Source organism: Camelus dromedarius, chromosome 4 (genome assembly GCF_036321535.1).
Source record: "Camelus dromedarius isolate mCamDro1 chromosome 4, mCamDro1.pat, whole genome shotgun sequence".
Lineage (NCBI taxonomy): Eukaryota > Metazoa > Chordata > Mammalia > Artiodactyla > Camelidae > Camelus > Camelus dromedarius.
In genome coordinates, this window is record NC_087439.1 from 85665979 (window position 1) to 85684001 (window position 18023).

The 18023-nt window shown below is 46.0% G+C and overlaps 1 protein-coding gene across 3 annotated transcripts in view; it reads right to left on the reverse strand.

Moving 5' to 3' along the window:
• Positions 1-18023, reverse strand: part of SERPINE2 (serpin family E member 2) — a 52757-nt gene that overhangs the window by 7606 nt on the left and 27128 nt on the right. For all 3 annotated transcript variants that reach the window (XM_031452269.2, XM_064485208.1, XM_064485207.1), the window contains exons 2-4: positions 12636-12916; positions 9670-9897; positions 3660-3857 (exon numbers count right to left, since the gene is read on the reverse strand). In XM_031452269.2, the coding sequence (XP_031308129.1) occupies positions 3660-3857; positions 9670-9897; positions 12636-12894 (685 nt within the window). In that variant the 5' untranslated portion in view covers positions 12895-12916. The remainder of the gene's footprint in view (positions 1-3659; positions 3858-9669; positions 9898-12635; positions 12917-18023) is intronic.

An 18023-nucleotide genomic window follows, 5' to 3' on the forward strand; every position in this document is an offset into this window, starting at 1 on the left:
CTCAATACATAACAAACGCTTTGAGCTATAAAATATGATAATAAAGAGTGAAGCTCTTAGAATCAATGACACTACAGGAGGCCACCAAGAGCCTCTCCTTGAGGAAGGAACGTGTGGACGGCTCGGTGCTCAGGGCTGCTCCGGCACGCGGTGCGCCCCGCCCCAGCTCAGGACGCTCCTGCACTCTCGGCCGGGTTCCGCCTGGGGGCCGCCCGAGAATCCAAGGTGGGATCCTCCATCTCTGCTTTTACCCTGAATAATCAAACGGCCTCAGCAGAAACTGAGAAATCAATGGGAAACATATGTATGTTTGGAATTCCTTGTGGTCTTCCTCGAAACAAAAAAGGGCTTTAAGGGTAAATTCATAACCATCAAAACAAAAAATTCGCAGATAACGACTTTGACCCAGCAATCCTCATTCAAGGAAATTACCTTCAGGAGTTCTGACCCACACATCTACAGATTTATGCACAAGAACGCTCCCTCTAGTGCTGTTATAGGCAAGGTGCAAATGGCCATCTGCGGGAGAATTATGGTACATTTATGCCTTGGGATGCTTTGCAGCTGAAAGAAGGATCAGGTAGATCCACATGAAGTAACATAAAAAAAAATTTCCAAGACATACTGTCTAATGAATTAAGCAGATGATAGAATCGAAGTTACTATGTAATCCTGTGTATATGAAATACATAGAAAGGGTCTCAAATGACACACCTGGCACTTAATAGGGGTCCTCAGGCTGGGAAATGGGATTACACGGAAACATTCACTTTCTGCCGTGTTGTATATACTGCTGTATTTGAGGATTTTGCAAAGAATATGAACTATACTTCTACTCATTTTAAGGCTATTTCTATTTTTTAAATAGAAAAGTTTCTACCCTCAAAGTGCTCATGTTTTATGGGACTTAAGTTAAGTCAGAAGGGTGCCCCCCTGTTTTCCACCCTCTCCGTTCGTATTACTAAGTGAATCCTCTCAGAGATCTCGATCACATCTTTGGGGAGAAGTCAGGAAGGCTGATAAATGGATAAATGGACTGGCAACATTTTGGCAAAGTGACCAAGGCTGGTGACCCTGGGCAGGTGGCACCAGAGGCCGTGTGAGTGACTTCGGCGGCCTGGCCACCTCAGCCGGGGCCTCCTGCCTCTGAGCCCCGGCTGGTCATGTTGGCCAGAGTGGGGTGAGACATGTAGAAAGTGGGTGACCAGCTGGGCGGTCTGCAGTCACGAAAACAAACGCCTGCTCGGGGCCAACATGGACCACTGGGCTTTCTTCACAAAACAAACCGGCCCCATCTTTCCATGAAAAGCTGCTTCACCAGCCAAAGAGGGAAACCCAGGGACAGATGACACCCCTGGACTCTGCCACGTGGCCCGTGGAAGGAGTTGGGTTCCAATCCCAGGTTACTCAGTAAAAACCCTATGACAGGCACAGAAAGGAGGGGAGGAAGGGTGGCCCCAGAGCACTTACGGGGTTTACTTGGGAGGGAATGAGAGCCAGGGGGCTGTCATGTTCTGTTCTGCATTCAGTACAGATCAGCCAGGGGCCAAGAGGAAATGGACAGGACACCAGTCTGGGTCAACTAAGCAGAGATTAGCGAAGGGACCACCTACAAAGCAAAGGGGAGAGTACAGAGGAACCACCAAGGATGGTACCCAGGGCTACAAACAGTGGGGCACCATCACCCATCTAAGGATGGAAGGGCCAAGGGAAGGAGGTGGTGGCCCTGATGGCAGGAGACCTTGGGTGGAGGGATACACTGGCCCTGGTGACGCAGGGGAGGACTGGGAAGCCAGTGCCCAACCCCCTCCCCGCCCTTACCCCATCACCTGCTGCTCCGCCCCACCAGCAAACCAACAGGAAGCCAGGGGGCAAGGGAGCCCCGACGCAGCCTCCTGGGAGCTCAGAGAGGGTGGAGAAGGGAGGGCGTGAATCAGGGAAGGCGGGGGAAAGAGACCCCACACACTGTGGATCTGTGGGGCTTGAATCTTTGACCAAAAGAATGTAATTTGCGTTATTTTCTGTAAAGCACATATTCTCAGACACATTGTTAATGGAAAAGCCACCTGGAGATGTAGCTCCCTCTCTGGGAACATCCCCTACACTCAAGGGAAGCACGTTCCATTCCTACAAAGAAACATTTTAATCTTTCATGGGAACGTCTAAAGAGCCCTTGCATTTGCCTCTTTACTGACACAGTCGTTGTTTTTCAGCAACAGAAATACACAGCAAATGAGGCCCCCTCACAATTTATTTGATTAGAATGTGCACAAAGATTGACCTAAAGTAAAACAGCTTTGCTTCAGATGTGAGTTGAGGGCCAGGCTAGCTTTCCCATGAGTCTTCCTGGGCAACGACCTGAGAGTGACTTCTGGGCAAAAAAAAAGAGACTTCTATTTTTCAATTGCTTAGCATGGAACCTTTTAAATACAGGACTTTCAAAAGCTGCAGGCCTTTTAAATACATATTATCTTAAAAACATTTATTGAGTGGATGACAAAATTCTACCTGGAAGTTTGATGAATGACAAGGGAGAAGGAAAGTGACTTCGTTCATTGCGTCCTTCCCACGAGTCACTCACTCCTTAACTTAGGGAATTAGGCAGCTAGCGAAATGTGGAGCGGGGTTGCAGCCAATAAGTACCATGTAAGGAAAGGTAACACTGGGCCCCGCATGTTCAGGGACAGACTGCAGACACAAAGGCTAACTTACACAGGGAAACTTACACAGGGAAAAGAAGTGTAAGTTAAATTGGGCAGAGAGTTACTTCAAAGAAAGCAGATTTAGAAAACAATCACCAGACTTAGTTATCGATGGACAGGAGAGATGCGTCATTTTTTTTTTCCTAATTGTAAACCTGATACATATGCGTTAAAAAAAAATTCTCAAGCTCAAAGAAAAATAATCATTTGAAATACTACCACTTGCCATTTTACTGAACATCCTCCAAGACACGTCTCAACAGACATATGAATATATGGAAAGTATTTTACATAAACGAGATGAAATGGCATCTGCTGCTCTGTAACTTGTTTTCTGAGATCAACCACATATTACATAACTTTCTCCCTGTATAAATCTAAATCTAACTATCACGGGGGTTCCACCACGCGTAGGTAGATGGCTTCTATTTATTTGCTAGTGTGGGATTATCTTGATTATGAAGTGCTTGGCGTGGGATGCTGGGGCAAGGTTTCCACAAAGTCCTCCAGACCACGGCTTCCCACCACCAAAAGCACCTAAGAGCACCCATGTGCCCCTGCACCAGGGCCATGACTGGACTCTGTCAATCTTCATAATTTTTGCTAATCTGATCAATGGAACAAAAATCTAATTTTTACCTTAATTTTTAATTTGGTAATAATGCAAAATGGCTAACGAGGAGTTGATAATGTGTTCACATGTTTAATGTCCATTTATACTTATTTTGTGAATTTCCCTTTCATCCTTAAATTTCAGCCTAAAAGCCTATGTGGTTTACATTATCTTTATAAATAATACAAAGACTGACCATGAGCTTTTAAAAAATCCTGTCCTCCCCTCCTCTGTCCTTTATTAGAAATAAAAATGCAGATCTACCTTGAACTAAGTGGAAGCACTCGAGGGCCTTCCTGCGCCTGGCACGTTCTAGAACGGGGCCTCTCCAGCCACAAACTTACCGCACCGGAACACGGAGAGCTGGGCGAGCATCGGCACCTGGTAGGACTTCCCATCCGCTGCCACAAATGTACGTTTCTTTGTGTTCTCAGGCTGAAACCGTGATTTCCACAAACCCTTAAAATATACTGCATTGACCAGGACCAGTCTGGTAAGGACGCCGTCGAGAAGATCTGGGGACAGCAGATTGTCGATCATACCTGCACCGAGCACAAACACGGAGGACTCTCAGGACAAGCAGTCTACTGGAGGGCAGAGGGCAGCTGCGGGATCCCGGAGAAGGAAAAAATCAAAGGGATTTTTAAAGGATTTTTTGAAGAAACTTTTTACAATACCCTTTGGTCCCTTCTAATTTTTTCCTATCACTAAAAATTAAAAGATGAAAACAAGTTAAAAATCAGATGCTAACAACTACATAAAAAATAGATAAACAATAAAGTCCTGCTGTATAGCATGGGGAACTATATTCAATAGCTTGTAATAACCTACAATAAAAAAGAATATGAAAAAATATGTATATATATGTATGACTGAATCACAAAGCTGTGTATCAGAAACTAACACAACATTATAAATCAACTCTACTTCAATAAAAAACAAAATAAAAAAAAAATCAGAGAACCACAAAAGACTAGAGATCCTCTATTTGAGGTTATCAAACTTCTTCAAGAAATTTTTTATAACAAATTGTCTATATGCCCCATGTTTTAAGAACATTTTACTCATCTCCATAAACTATACTTAATAATTAATTTCTGTTTTTGATAATAACTGACACTCTGACTGTCAGTGGAGGTTTTTGATTGGCACAAGGTAAACAGCTGTCTGTTGTGCAGTTTTAAACACTGGGTTAATTTATTCCCAAACATAAAGGAACCCTTCAGCCTGTGTAATGTTCTTTAAGGCAAATGCTTAAATTCTCGTAAGATTTTAGGAATGTTGATTGTTAGTGTGGAATCCCTGGTTATTATAAGCTACTTGAAGAGTTGAGACTAAAAGGGGTGTTTGTGGGTCAGGGGTTGACCTAGGTGCTCATATTGCAGAGATAGAGAGAAAGCGGGTCTGTCCTAGAAGAACTAATTTTGAAAGAAAACGCTCTTCACAAGACGTCAGGATGGTCCAGCCCATCTGTGCAGAAGTGAAGGAGAAACTCAACCACTGCGGTGTCAGGGTGCCCTTGTGAGTCACGAAGATCCTTCTAAAGTGCTCGAAGCTTTGGTTTCTCACTTAGGTTCCTTTTGCTCGGTGTTTGAAGATTCAGCTGTGTGTGTGTGTGTGACAGTGCATTTAGGAGAGATCACTAATACCAAAGTTGTTAAAAATTAGTTCAGTGTAGCTTTTGGCCCAATTTTTTTAAAAGTGCATAATATAAATACAAGTTACTATACGTTAAATGATGAGAGTAAAACCAATGGTTTTGAAGAAACAGGAATGTCTAACTCAGCAGAGAGAGCTTTAAGTCCTTTTAAATGAAGCTCAAGAAGATTCGATGTTCCATAAACAGAGGTTTATGTAAATCACCATGAAGAAGCACACCCAGAGGATTCCTGACCCGCTGGCTCAGCCAGTGACAGCACTGCTCGTCACTGACAAAAGGGGGCGCCAATGCCACCTTACATCAGGCTCTGGAAGGAAAATAGCTGAGCTGTAAATAGCCAGCACTCAACGCAGGGCCGGCTGCTGTGAACAGACCCCGTCCTGAGAGAAGGAAGTGAGAACTGTGTGCCCCAACGACAGCAAGCTTTGGAGAGTTGGTTTCCCGATAGCAAAGGCTGCGTCTTGCCTTTGCTGGGGCCATTATCTGGTCCAACTCCTACTTGCCTTTGAGACGTACGTGGCTCCCTCTCCTTACACACCTTCTCTGACCCTCCTCTCCATCTCCCGGTTTCCATAGAACCCAATGCTCAGCACCACTGCGGTATTTTATTCTAGCCAAATTTCATGTCTGTCTCCCTCAACTAAACTGTGAGCCGCACAAGCACAGGAACCCTGTCATTCATTTTTAAAAATCACGCCTGGCTCTGTGTTCAGCATACTGTCAGTGCGCACCAGGGGTCTGAAGGAATCTCTTCAGCCCTTTTTTCCTGAGGTAAATAAAGCCTCTTGTTGCCACTGGTGGAACTAAGATATAATAAGGGGACATGGAGAAATAAAAAGAAAGGAAAAAGAGAGAAATGTAAGAAATGCATAGTTTAGAGGCAAGGAGGCACATGGGGGACCTGACATCAGTAATGGCAATAAATATGCATCCATCATCCATCTACTCACCCTTCCATCCATCCATTCATCTACCCCTCGATCCATCCATCTATCAACTCATCCACCCATCCATCCATCTATCCACTAACCCATCCATCCATCCATCCATCCATCCATCCACTTATCCACCCCACCCATTCTTTGATGCCTACCTACCATCTGCCAGGAGCACTTTTAGGTAAGAAAACAAAACAAAAATAAGCTCTTCCCCTCAAAAAGCTGTGGATTGGAAGGAAGCTGACTGACATAAATGACTTGGAAATGCAATTGCAATAAATATCTTGAAGTGAAAGTACTTGAGGATGTGAGGGCAAATTAGAGGGGGATCTGACCAGGTCAGGGAGGTCAGGGATGGGTGGTTCCTTGAGGAAGTATTACTTGAGCTGAGCTGTAAAAGTAGCTCCCATCTGTTGGACACTTGCTAAGTGTCCACCACCGCGCTAAATGCTTTATGCATGTTACTTATATTCCCATTAACAACCTTATTAACGAGTCTAGCAGTTAACACTATTTTATCTCCATTTTACAGCCGAGGATGCTGCGGCACAGGGAGGCTGAGTAACCTGCCTGAGGTTACACAGCCAACGGGTGGCAGAACTGAGATTCAAACCGGGCACTTATGCTTTTAACTATTATGGCATTCGTGAGATAGTGTGAAAATGAACAGGCAAGGGACAACGGGAAGGAACACATTCCAGGTAGCGGGATGCATGGGGGGCATTTGTGACTGGAGGGAGGAGGGCGAGTACAAGAGATGGGAAGGCAGCCTGTGTGGCTGGAGCACAGAGAGGCTGAGGCTGCAGAAAGGTGGCAGGGCAGTCCCGGCTGGGCCGTCACCACATCCCAGCACACTGGGAAGTCTCCCCCACTCTCTGCTGGGCAGGATCTGTCATCTCCATGCAGCGGTCTTCCACAAGTGGACTGTCCTGTCTCTAGGGTCCTTCTGAGACCTCGCATGTAAGCAAGTGCCTCTCAGTGGGGCAGTTTGGAAATTGGTGGGAGCGTTTCTGGTTGAGTGGGTGGTGGCCAGAGATGCTATAAGCCCTGCGGTGTTCAAAACAGCCCCCAAAATGAACGGTCCTGCTTGCCGCAGAGCTTTCAAGTGCCCCGCTGGATATTCGAGTTGGCAAGAATCCTGCCCGTTGTCAGCTGAGCCCAGAGCCTCACTCTTTCCTGTAGGTCAACACAAAGTAGCTGTTCTTTTGCATACTTTTAACGTAGGATAAACTTGCTCGGAATGTGACTACCACGCAAACCAAACCCAGTGGAATTTGTGCTTGTTTTGGTCGGAAATTTACCAAGAGTCTTGCAGCGTTTTAGAAAAAAACTGCACCAACGATGGTAGCACAGCCCGTGATTTTTGTGTCCCCAGTGCAGCTTGCCTTCTCGGTCCGCTTTTGTAGCTATCAGTTCACGTTCCGCATGAATGTCAGTTCACATGTCAATTCTTCTAACACTCTGACTGTTACTTTCAGGGGCAGCGGTACACAAGGGTTTACCTACTGAATTACATACATAAATTACTTTTGTTTTTCCTTGTATTACACTTTAGCATTATATTAATTTTTAAAAATTTGTGCACGTGTGCCTAGGATATACGAGCTAGGGATTTCGTTTCAAGACAGTAAGGCGAGTATGAAAACCTTTGTTTAAAAGTGGGAGTTAGGTCTGCTGGGTTGAGAAGCACTTTTCCAGCCTTCTCGCTGTCCCTTCCCTGGACGCTGTGAACAATTCACTGAGTCAGTGCGTGTGCAAGTGGTGAAACCCTCCAGTGTCATCCTGGGGGACTTACAATTCCCAGTATCCAGTAAAGAAGAAGCTGGCTGGCACAGACACGCCACAGCATGCAGACACCCGGCATCTGAGTGCCGTCAGCTTCCCACCTCTGTTCTCAGCCCCACAGGCTCAGACAAACACGCTGACCCCTTCACATATTCTGGTCTCCTGACTGCTTCGTGGTTGCAGGAAGGGAGCCCAGACTGTACTGTCCAGGATGCTGCTGAACAGGGATGTCACAGATTTACCATAACACCCAGGCTCTCCACCACCCTCCAGAACATTTCTCCTCCGTCTCCCCATTAGTTCCTCTCCTCATTAGTCCCTCAAATGGTTTGCAAACATTCACATATGTAAGTCTGGAGGGAGCCTGGGGGAAGACTTGTTCCAGTGCAGAATGCCAGGCCCCTGCCTCAGGGATTCTGATTCAGTAGGAGGGGGTCCGGCGATCTGCATTCTAACACACACCCCGGGCACTGCAGGAACCAAGCTTTGAAGAAACATGACCTCAAAAGCCAAAGTTTCCCTAAATTTCATTTTGGGGCTTATTCCCCTCCTTGAGTCTCTTTTGTTTCCACTTTTGTGACCTTTACTCTCCCCTTGTGTGAAAAATGGTTCCCAAATCTCTGCTCCTAGCCTTAACTTTCCTCTGCGGCTCTGCACCTACCTCTCCTCCTGAATGTTCCCACCTGAACCTCCAGTTTACAAATGAACAGGTTTAAAACACTGATGCTAGACATTCCTTCCGTTTCACGGGAGGCTACATGCACGTAAACAAGTAATCATCACACAGCATGGAAGTGCTCTCGTGAAGCGCACGGTACAGGAAAATCACACGTCAGTCATAACCAAAGAGGAGGTGCCTCCTTCCTGGGCTGACAGGAGCCAGAGGAGAGGAAGGTACGGAGAGAGGAAAGGGGGAAGGGGAGACAGAGAGGCAGGGGATGAAGAGGTAAAAACTATTATGTAGAAAATAAACTGCAAGGATATATTGTACAACCCAGGGAACATAGCCAATATTCTACGGTAACTGTAAATGGAGTATAACCTTTAAAAGTTGTGAACCACTACATTGTACACCTGGAACTTATATAATACTGTACAGCAACTAACAATAAAAAAAAGAGGCAAGGAAGGTGCGGGGAGAGATCAATCCTGAACCGTAAAGGCTGGGAAGCATATTCTGGGCAAAGAGAACAGCAGAAACAGAAGCAGCCAGAAAGAGAAAGAAAAATACCATATGATATCACTCATATGTGGAATCTTAAAAAAAAAAAGAAAAAAGAAAAAAGAAAAAAGGACTCCCATGAACTCATCTACAAAATAGAAACAGATTTGCATAGTAAACAATCTTATGGTTACCAGGGGAAAGAGGGTGGGAAAGGATAAATTTGGGAGTTTGCGATTTGCAAATGTTAACCACTATATATAAAAATAGATTTAAAACCCCCAAATTTCTTCTGTATAGCACAGGGAGCTAAATTCAATATCTAGTAATAACCTTTAATAAAAAAGAATATGAAAATGAATATATGTATATATATGCATGACTGGGACATTATTTTATACACCAGAAATTGACACATTGTAACCGACTATACTTCCATTAAAAAAAAAAAAAAAAGAAAGAAGCAGGAAGAAATGAGCAATAAAACCTTCAGATCAGACAAGGGCTTGTAGGCAAGGACTCTGGCGGTGAGCTGCAGTGAGGGAGGAAGTCTGGGGGCTGCCCTGAGCCCCGGGGAGGAAAGTTCCCAGGGGGGACAAGGAGAGGCAGCACGAAAAGGGAAGGGAGGCAGACTGAGCCGTGGGGTCCCCCAGAAAGAAAAGGATGGGGCTGTCAGATGGGTCCAGGCCTTTCATAGCGGCAGGGCCAGCGGACTTGTAGACCCCAGTTCGAATCTCAGAGCCGGACTTGTGCTTTTATCCAGAGTTTAAAATCACACCGAAGAGTTCCCAGGAACCGTGACCACTCACCCCTGGTTTCGTTTCTAACCCACACATTGACGGAATCACAGGCAGCGGTGGGGTCCTCAAAGTTCACGTTGCGGACTTCACACTGAAACACGTCTCGGTTCCTCGTGACGAAAGGCACTTCCATTTTAAAGCCATCCTTGACAAACACTGCGTTGGCCACTGTCACAATGTCTTTATTCTTCTTGGAGACGATGGCCTTGTTGATTTTCTTTAACACTTTGCCGACTCCTAAAGGAGAAAGGAGAAAATGCAGTAACATTTCTGCAAGAGTTTAGGAAAGTTTTTTTTTTTTTTAACATCTTTTATATTATGGCAAATTAGAACAGTATAACCAAGACAAGCATGAGGAGCAAGAGATGAAGTTATCTGCTTTCTTCCTGGGCTTCTGTTAGGAAGAAAGGGGGCACAGTTCTCCTAAAACGAAGTATAACTATTAATCGCTCCTAAGGATCCAGCTGTGCCTCTAGCTGCAAAACAGGTGTCTTCAAGACATTCTCCACACCTTCCCCAAGCAGACCTCGATCTCCTGGAAGACTTTCCTGGCACTGAGGAGACTGGTTATGTAGACACAGGGGAATAAATCAAAAGAGTCTTCCTACCCCAGTCTCCCTTTCTTAGCAACCTTAAGCACTGTTTCCTTTCCTGCCAAAGATTTAACAGTGCAATTTCTTTTCTCTATTTCAGAAAAAATTAAAAGTATAAGGGGGGAGGGTATAGCTCAAGTGGTAGAACACATGCTTAGCATGCACAGGGTCCTGGATTCGATCCCCAGTACCTTCTTTAAAAATAAATAAACCTTATTACCTCCTCCCCCCAAAATAAAACAAAAGTATAAAATAGGCATCAGAAAGACTACAAAAAGTTGCCTGGTGCCACCATCCCAGAACAATGTGATTTTTACTTGATATCAGACTCACAAAGTACGGGGATTAATTTTATGGCAAAGTAGGCTTTATTTCACATGAGCCACTCACATATGGTCCATTTAGTTTTAGAGTACAGGAAAGACGGAAATAAGTTCTAAGGATGAAATGTGTTTCCACAGAGAGCTCAAATTACAGATCCGTCTTCTTCTTGGAGTTCTTTCAAAGTGACACTGCCCTAAAACATCAGGCAGTCACCTTGGTGGTCCCCTGGAGAGCTGACCTGTCACTCTTAGCTAAGGGGAGGCCCTTGGTTAGGTCTCTGGAGACTCCACCCCCTCACTCGTTCCGCAGGGCAGGCCCGGCAGGAGCGGGCAGGCACTCTGTAGGACAAAAGGAACAGCAGACTTCAGGGACCAGTCAGAGCACTCATCCCTTCCAGACCCCTGCGGGCCCGGGTCGGGCAGACCCTCCTCTGCCCCAGACTGCCCTGCCTCCATCCTGAACCAGAGCATAACTTCTGTGAGTTGTCAGAGGCTGAGCCCAAACTAGGCCCCTGAAAACCTACTGGGGCTCCCAAGATGAGTCTGTCGTGGGAACTGAAGTCATACAATGCAGCTGCCGGAGATTTTGGAGGAAGAAAAGGTGGGGGTGGGGAGAAGCTGCCAAGAGGCCAACATCGTCAAAACTTTAGAAAATACTGCTTAAAATCAATGCGGCTCAGCGTGATAACAAATCATAAAAATCCGGCGGCTATTTTGTAACGATATTGGCCGACAGGGCCTAGATGGCGCTGGGAGAGGCCAGGGCCGCTATCGGTGATTCACTGTGATGTGATACATCACCAGGAGCGCTGAGCTTCCAAGCAAGGGGCGGCACAGCGCATCCCAAGTATTCAGTCCTTCTGCGCTTCAAGCAGGTGAACAAACTGCAAACTCTTGCAAAAGGGTAATGCTGTGTAAACGGAGCGGGCCGGCGGGCGTTTGGTGCTGGCAGCTTCAGGGGCCACGCTGAGAAAGATCAGGTCCCGCGCGGAGGGAGGTACTTAAGCGCGCATCGCTCCCCTCCTCTCCCAGCGAAGGCGGAAGCGCAGTCAGCTTCCCTAGACCTTTAAGGCCAGTGGGAGGGGAAGAACCCGGGTGGGATAACGCCCTCACTTCCCCACGAAGCCGCTAAGCCCCAGACGTGAAAAGTGACTTGCTTAAGGTCACGGGGCACGTGGGAGCCAAAGGAAGGTCCCCGGGCCGTGCCCTGCACCGTGTAGGAGGCAGTGGAAGGGGACTCGGGTGAGAAAAGCTGAGCTGAAGCTAAGTAACGCACTAGGAGGGGTAAGCTCTTAAATTCAAACACGTAATTTAAACTGGGTTTCCTTTCAAAGAATTGAAACCATTTCAATTGGACCTTACTTTAAAGAAAAAAAAATTAAGGTTTTTATTTCGGAATAAAGATACAGTCACAGGAAGCTGCAAAGCAGTATACTGAGCGGTCCCGTGTATTTCCACCTTTTACCCACTTTCCCCCATGGCACTATGTTGTGTGACTGCAGCGGAAACCCACAACACACACACTTCGTTTGTTTCACATGCACGTGCGTGTGTGCGTGCCGGCGCGCAGCTCTACGCAATTTCATCCCCCATGGAGATCCATGTGTCCCCCACCACCATCAAGATGCAGAGTGGTCCCATCACCACTGGGCTCCCCGGTGCCGCCCACCAGGGTCACACCCACCCACCTCCCGGGCTTATGGTTTTTAAAGTACGTTCATAGCCATACGGCGTTTTTAGCTCTGTACACCACGGATGGGGGGGGGGGGGGGGGCGGGGCAGGCGGGAAGTTTTCTTTTTAGAGGTGAGAAAATGGGAGCATTGAGAGATCAAGTGACTGACCCAAAGCCCCACAGCTACAGGACAGAGGCCAGAATCCAGTTCTCCAAACTGCCAGCACGGCCACGTCTGTCCTGTAGCGGGGCAGGCCGGCCCTCAAGCCCCGATGGCAGCAGGGAAACCCCTCCAGGCTGCTCTGCTCCTCGGGTCTGTAGGTGAGGAGCCATCCTGCCGGGGGCCTCCCGCAAGGCCCTGCCAGCGGGGCCACGGGCGCACGCACCATTCACGCCGTATCTCATCACCGTGGTGAGCTGCTTCTTGGTCCTGCCGTCGGCTCCCAGCTGAAGCATCCCCAGGACGGACGCGATCCCGTGCGGGGAGACAACGATGTTGTCATGAGGCCGAGACTTGACAATCTGATTGAAAATCTGGATTCCCGTGTCGGAGCCTAGTTCCTCCAGGGACAGAGGGTTGAACTGGGAGCACACGGAGGGCAGCGTCACGGTGGCCACGAGGACGAAGGGAAAATGCCAGTTCATGGTTCCTTCCGGCAAAGACAACCTGAACAAGGAGATAAAGAACATATTTACATTCTCCTTAAATGAACACTTATTCGGGGACTACTTTGTACTCCGCGAGATATGATTTACTACATTCAGTGTAACTGAATGCCTTCAGTGTATTCAAGGTAGATCAGTGCAGATTAAATTCTTTTCCTACATTTTGTTGGAGGGATGGGGAGAGAGAGGAAGGAGACTTCCACTCGGTAGGTCCCAGCTCTGCGCCGGACACTATCCTGTTATTTCAGCCTCGTAACCACCTTTCATCCAATTCCACCAATATTTACCGAGGGCCAGCTGTGTGCCAGGCCCTTGTCCAAGTGCTGGGCACAGAACTGTAACTAAGAAGGCCAAGACTCCTGCCTTCCTGGGGTTTATATGCCAGAAGGAAGACAGAAAATAAATCAGTAAACAATCAAGTCATTTCTGAGAGCGATCAGGGCCACAGCCATGTCACAGTGACGTCAGTGAATGAAGGGCCCGGGGTGGGGCAGCACTGGAGAGGACGGTCAGGGACACCGCCTCTGCAGGCGGACACACGTGTCGAGACCTGAGTGATGAGAAAGAGCTGCCATGTACCGATCAGGGAAAAGGCATGCCAGGCAGGGTGGGAATGAAGGTAGACGGTCAGAGATTGGTGTGGCTGTGAAGAGATGTGGGCGAGAGAGAAGGCGTGGAGGTGAAGAAGAAAAAGGGGCCAGGTCACGAACAGCATGCGGAGCTATGTATGGCTCTTGGATTCCATTCTAGGAGCCACGAGAAACCGCTGGAGGGTCTGAAATAAGGGAGTGAATCCCTGCGGTTGCTGTGAATATTTTATGATTACATGCCCATGATTTTTTTTTTTACCATAAGCTTATTACTTTCTTAATTAAAGAACTGCTCATTAAAATAAATTTGAGTGACGCCCTTAAATCTACAATAAGGCAGAACAACTGGCAAATTCATCAGTTGTGAAGATGGCCTGTTTACACTGATGTCTCCATTACAGGGATTTGTTGGAAATATGTTTTCCTGATTATCACTTACTGAGCTTGGCTATGACAAGTAAGAGGTAGGAACTTTACATGTGTTTATGGAAAAGCAAAGACTTCCACTAAATGAGAACTTCGAAGTGCCCTGCGTCCGACAGCAGTGGATGCCAATAAGTACACGTGTGGTATTGACTCAATCTGATGGCTTATATGCTTTCTTTTTCTGTTAATTATTTTTCATTGCATCATCAAAATAATGTTTATTGAGCGTGACTGAGAAAACGAGTCTGTTCAGTCCCGAGCCTCACTCACTGTTAGCTCCAAGCACTTTCCAGGGAGAGTGAAATTCACTGCGCTGGGAAGAGGATTGTCAGCAGAATCAGAGTTCCCTGCCTGCTCCCCGTGGAGCACACGGGGCCACAAGGTGAACCACGAAGGCCACCGTTCACAGTGATGTTGCAACTTTCTTATATATTGTGAAACAAGCATGTTATAAAAAATTTAGAATATTCAGCGTTTATCCAGAGCTTAATTGTAAAATGGTTGTGTAAACGCAGCCGTCTAAATTCAAAACATGTAAGTGCCCTACATAAGCTCCCACCGGGGGCTCCCCTGTGGCCAGCGCGGCCTATTTTGACTTTGGCACCTTGGACTGGCTCTCATACCATGAACATCCCCCTAAGTTACTTTCAGCCTGTTGGACACTGGAGAGCTTCCAGATTCTGACTAGGGAAGCTTTACTCATTTCATCTAAGAATTAGACTTCGGGTCCGCTCTCCCGGCCTCTCTCCCTTTTTTCTTTCCGGAAATAAATTTCCTCTTTAAAGTTTAATTTACTACAAAGCCATCCTAAGTATAAAACAATTTGTTCCATCTTCGTTACAAATGGACAAATCCGGTGACTGGCGCCAACTCCATCAATCTGAACCATTGACTCTTGCATTAAGCTCTAGTCTGGCATCTGCCTTCAGCATCCAAAATCTACACTCCCCTAAGAAATCCTCCTGGATTAGCAAATTTTTGAATAAATATTTGAATCTGCATAATCATAAAGGACATCAAATTTGTTTTGCCTCTAATAGCTTAAAGTTGATTCACCCAAACACCATAGATTTATGTAGAAGATCATCAAACAGGTAGAAAGGATCGGTAATGAGAGAAAGTTAACAGCTCCAAGGTTTTGGAGTCAGCAGAGACAGTCTCCCAAATAAATAGCCATTTTATTTAGCAGAATTTTGCTTGGTTGTGAATTTTTGCTAAAAGAACAGTTTCATTATGAAGCAGGGGAAGGCTGCCACGGGTGTTTTTCTTGGTTCCTTGGATTTGGGACGTTTTTGAGAGATGTCTGTGTGTCGTTTCATAACAGTGCGCTGGGACAGGGTCAGGGCTGTGCAGAACTTGGAATCAGAGCTATTTTTTGATTGATGTTCTGGGCGTAACTTCTTCTTGGCCTCAGTTTCCTAGGCTACATGCTCACTCATCTAAACTCACCTGGCTTATGTTCGTGTCTAAGTTTTCACTTCTCTCCAAAGTTCAGTAGCTAGGAGAGTGGGTGTTGATCTATACATACTTTGGGCTGATAACATTCCTACTATTAATACATATTCATATACAAATAGATAGTCTTTTACATGAAGTAACAGTTGGCGTTAACAGGCTTTGAAAGGCTCACTCTCTAGAACAAGGAGAGCTTCATTACGGGAACACCATAGTCATCTTCCGTTTATTTTTATTTTTTAAGAGAAATTACACTTTAAACTTTCAATTGAGAAAGAAGAAATAAAGATGTTGCTCAAATGTACTGCACAGCATCAATATGAATGATCACAAACCTGTTTAAATGTTTCCACTTCTTGAATGATCTTTTCATAACAGTAAAAAAATAAGTCTCTACTTTAGGCCATCATTGGAGGGTGACCATAACCTATAAATAAAGCCATTACCACAGGTACTCTCTTCCAAATGTGGGTTTTTTTCCCCACGGACGTATAGCTTCTCTTAGGCTAAACCTTTCCTTCCCAGTGCAGGGAATGTTTTGAAGTATCTGGGCGCTGCTTTGAGCTTCAGGCGAGATTTAGTGTAGCTAATAATGGGCTGGTAGTTATGCAAAGGCCAGACTCGGAGAGCATCTCCACATTATAAATGTACCACCTGCCACGGGCAGACGCTAGAGAAACACTCTCTGCAGACCCCGTGACCTCAGCCTTCACCTCTAGACAGATGCTGCTCAAACCTGCAGCTCAAATCCTCCGCTGCATTTCAGGGCCGTACTTCCCACTGTCTGCTGCCTATTTTGTTTTAAAACAACTTTACTGTGGTATAACTTCCATACAGTAAACTACACATATTTCAGATGTACAAATCGGATGAATTTTGATAGGTGTGTACACCTATGAAACCACCGCCACAATCAAGTCACCTTTCACTTCTGTCACTCCCGGACTGCTGCCTGCTTTCATCTGATCACCCAGAACACCATCCTGGCCTGAAAACTCCTTCACTGATGAGCTGTGGAGGACCACGAGCTTGGAACCTACCCACTCTCCTCGCACAGGGCTGGCTTCTTCTTAGGCCTTGGTCTTGCCCGTGGCCTTGTTCTTGCCCGTGAATTTGCTTCTCTCTCCCCCTCGCCCTCCACCTCGATCACCCGTGCTCCCCCCAACGCCTTCTGTGGCCTGCGGGAAGCTTCCCCTAATTGTCCCAGATGGGGCTGGCCGCCCTCTTCTCTGAATTCCCACAGCCTTTCCTCTCTGCGCCTCTTATTTTGTTTCTCAAGTATGCTTTTCTCCCCCTTTCAACTAGACTGGAAGCCCACAGAACGCAGGGCCACGTTGGCACTTTGGAACCTAGTGCCACAGGCCCCCGTGTAGGGCCTAGCCATTGGGTAGACACCAAACCAGAGGCTGATGCATGGAACTAATCCAGCTGCATGGCTGTTTGGTTTGGAAGACCAGGCGTTCTGAAAAGATTTTAAACAACTACAAGTTAAATGATGTCACAGACAATCTAGAGTTATTCTCAGGGAAAAATGAAAATGAATGGTTCTCTTATTCCCATGGCAAACACCCTGCACAGCCACCACCCCAGGGGCCGGACGCCTGCCTCCCTGTACCCACAGCTCCCTCTGCTCCCGCGGCCCCAGGCCCAGCCAAGCCGGCTGCCATCGCTTACATGAGCTCTCTGGGCTGTGACGGCCCTGGTGGCCGGACACCTGCACTGAACGGATGCTCACGGCTGAAACAGTGGGAGACTAACTGGTACTGCTGGTCACCGATGATGAAGCTTCTTTTCAACCTTACACATTCTTTTCTTACAAAATAATTATATTTTACATATAACACCTAAGCAAATGATAAATAAGAAGATAGCTGTCAGCTCAAGTGATAAATAATATGACATCTGTCAGGCCTATTTAGTTTAACAAAGATGTACGTAAACAGCTTTGGGGGGAAAACCACTGACAGGACTCTTCTGGCTCCAACTCTTAGCCAGATGATTCACATCTGCTTCACGATGACCCAGGAGCGTCTAACAAACAGAAAATACTCCATCCCTTCTCTTTCTCTAAAAAAAGGTTTAAATGCTATATTTTGTAAAATGCATCTATTTTAAAAATCTTTATAAGAGATTTCAAATACATGCAAAAATAAATCCTCAATATCCAACATCCAGATAACATAATTATCAACTCATGACTTATTTTATTTCTTCTAAAATCAAAGATTATTTTGAAGCAAATTCTAGATAACACGTAATTCAAAATATTTTCAGTATACACTCTAAACCTAAGGGATACACACACGCACACAATATCATTATCCCACTCAAAAATTAATTACTCTTTACTGTTAAATATCTAGTCAGTGTCCAAACTTTCCTGATTGTCTATTAGTTTTTTTTTTTTTATGGTTTATTTGAAACAGGATCTAAATAAGTTCCACAGATTGCCACTGGTGGATATGTCTCTTGTCTTTTTAAAAATCTTCCCCTACTTGCTTTAGTTTGAACTTTTTCCTTGGGATTTTTAATGGAAGAAATCAGCTTATCTGTCCTGCGGGGTCTCCCAGGCTGAAGTTTGCCGATTGCATTCATGCGACGCAGTTTCACAAGTTCCTCGGTCCTCCTACTGCCTGT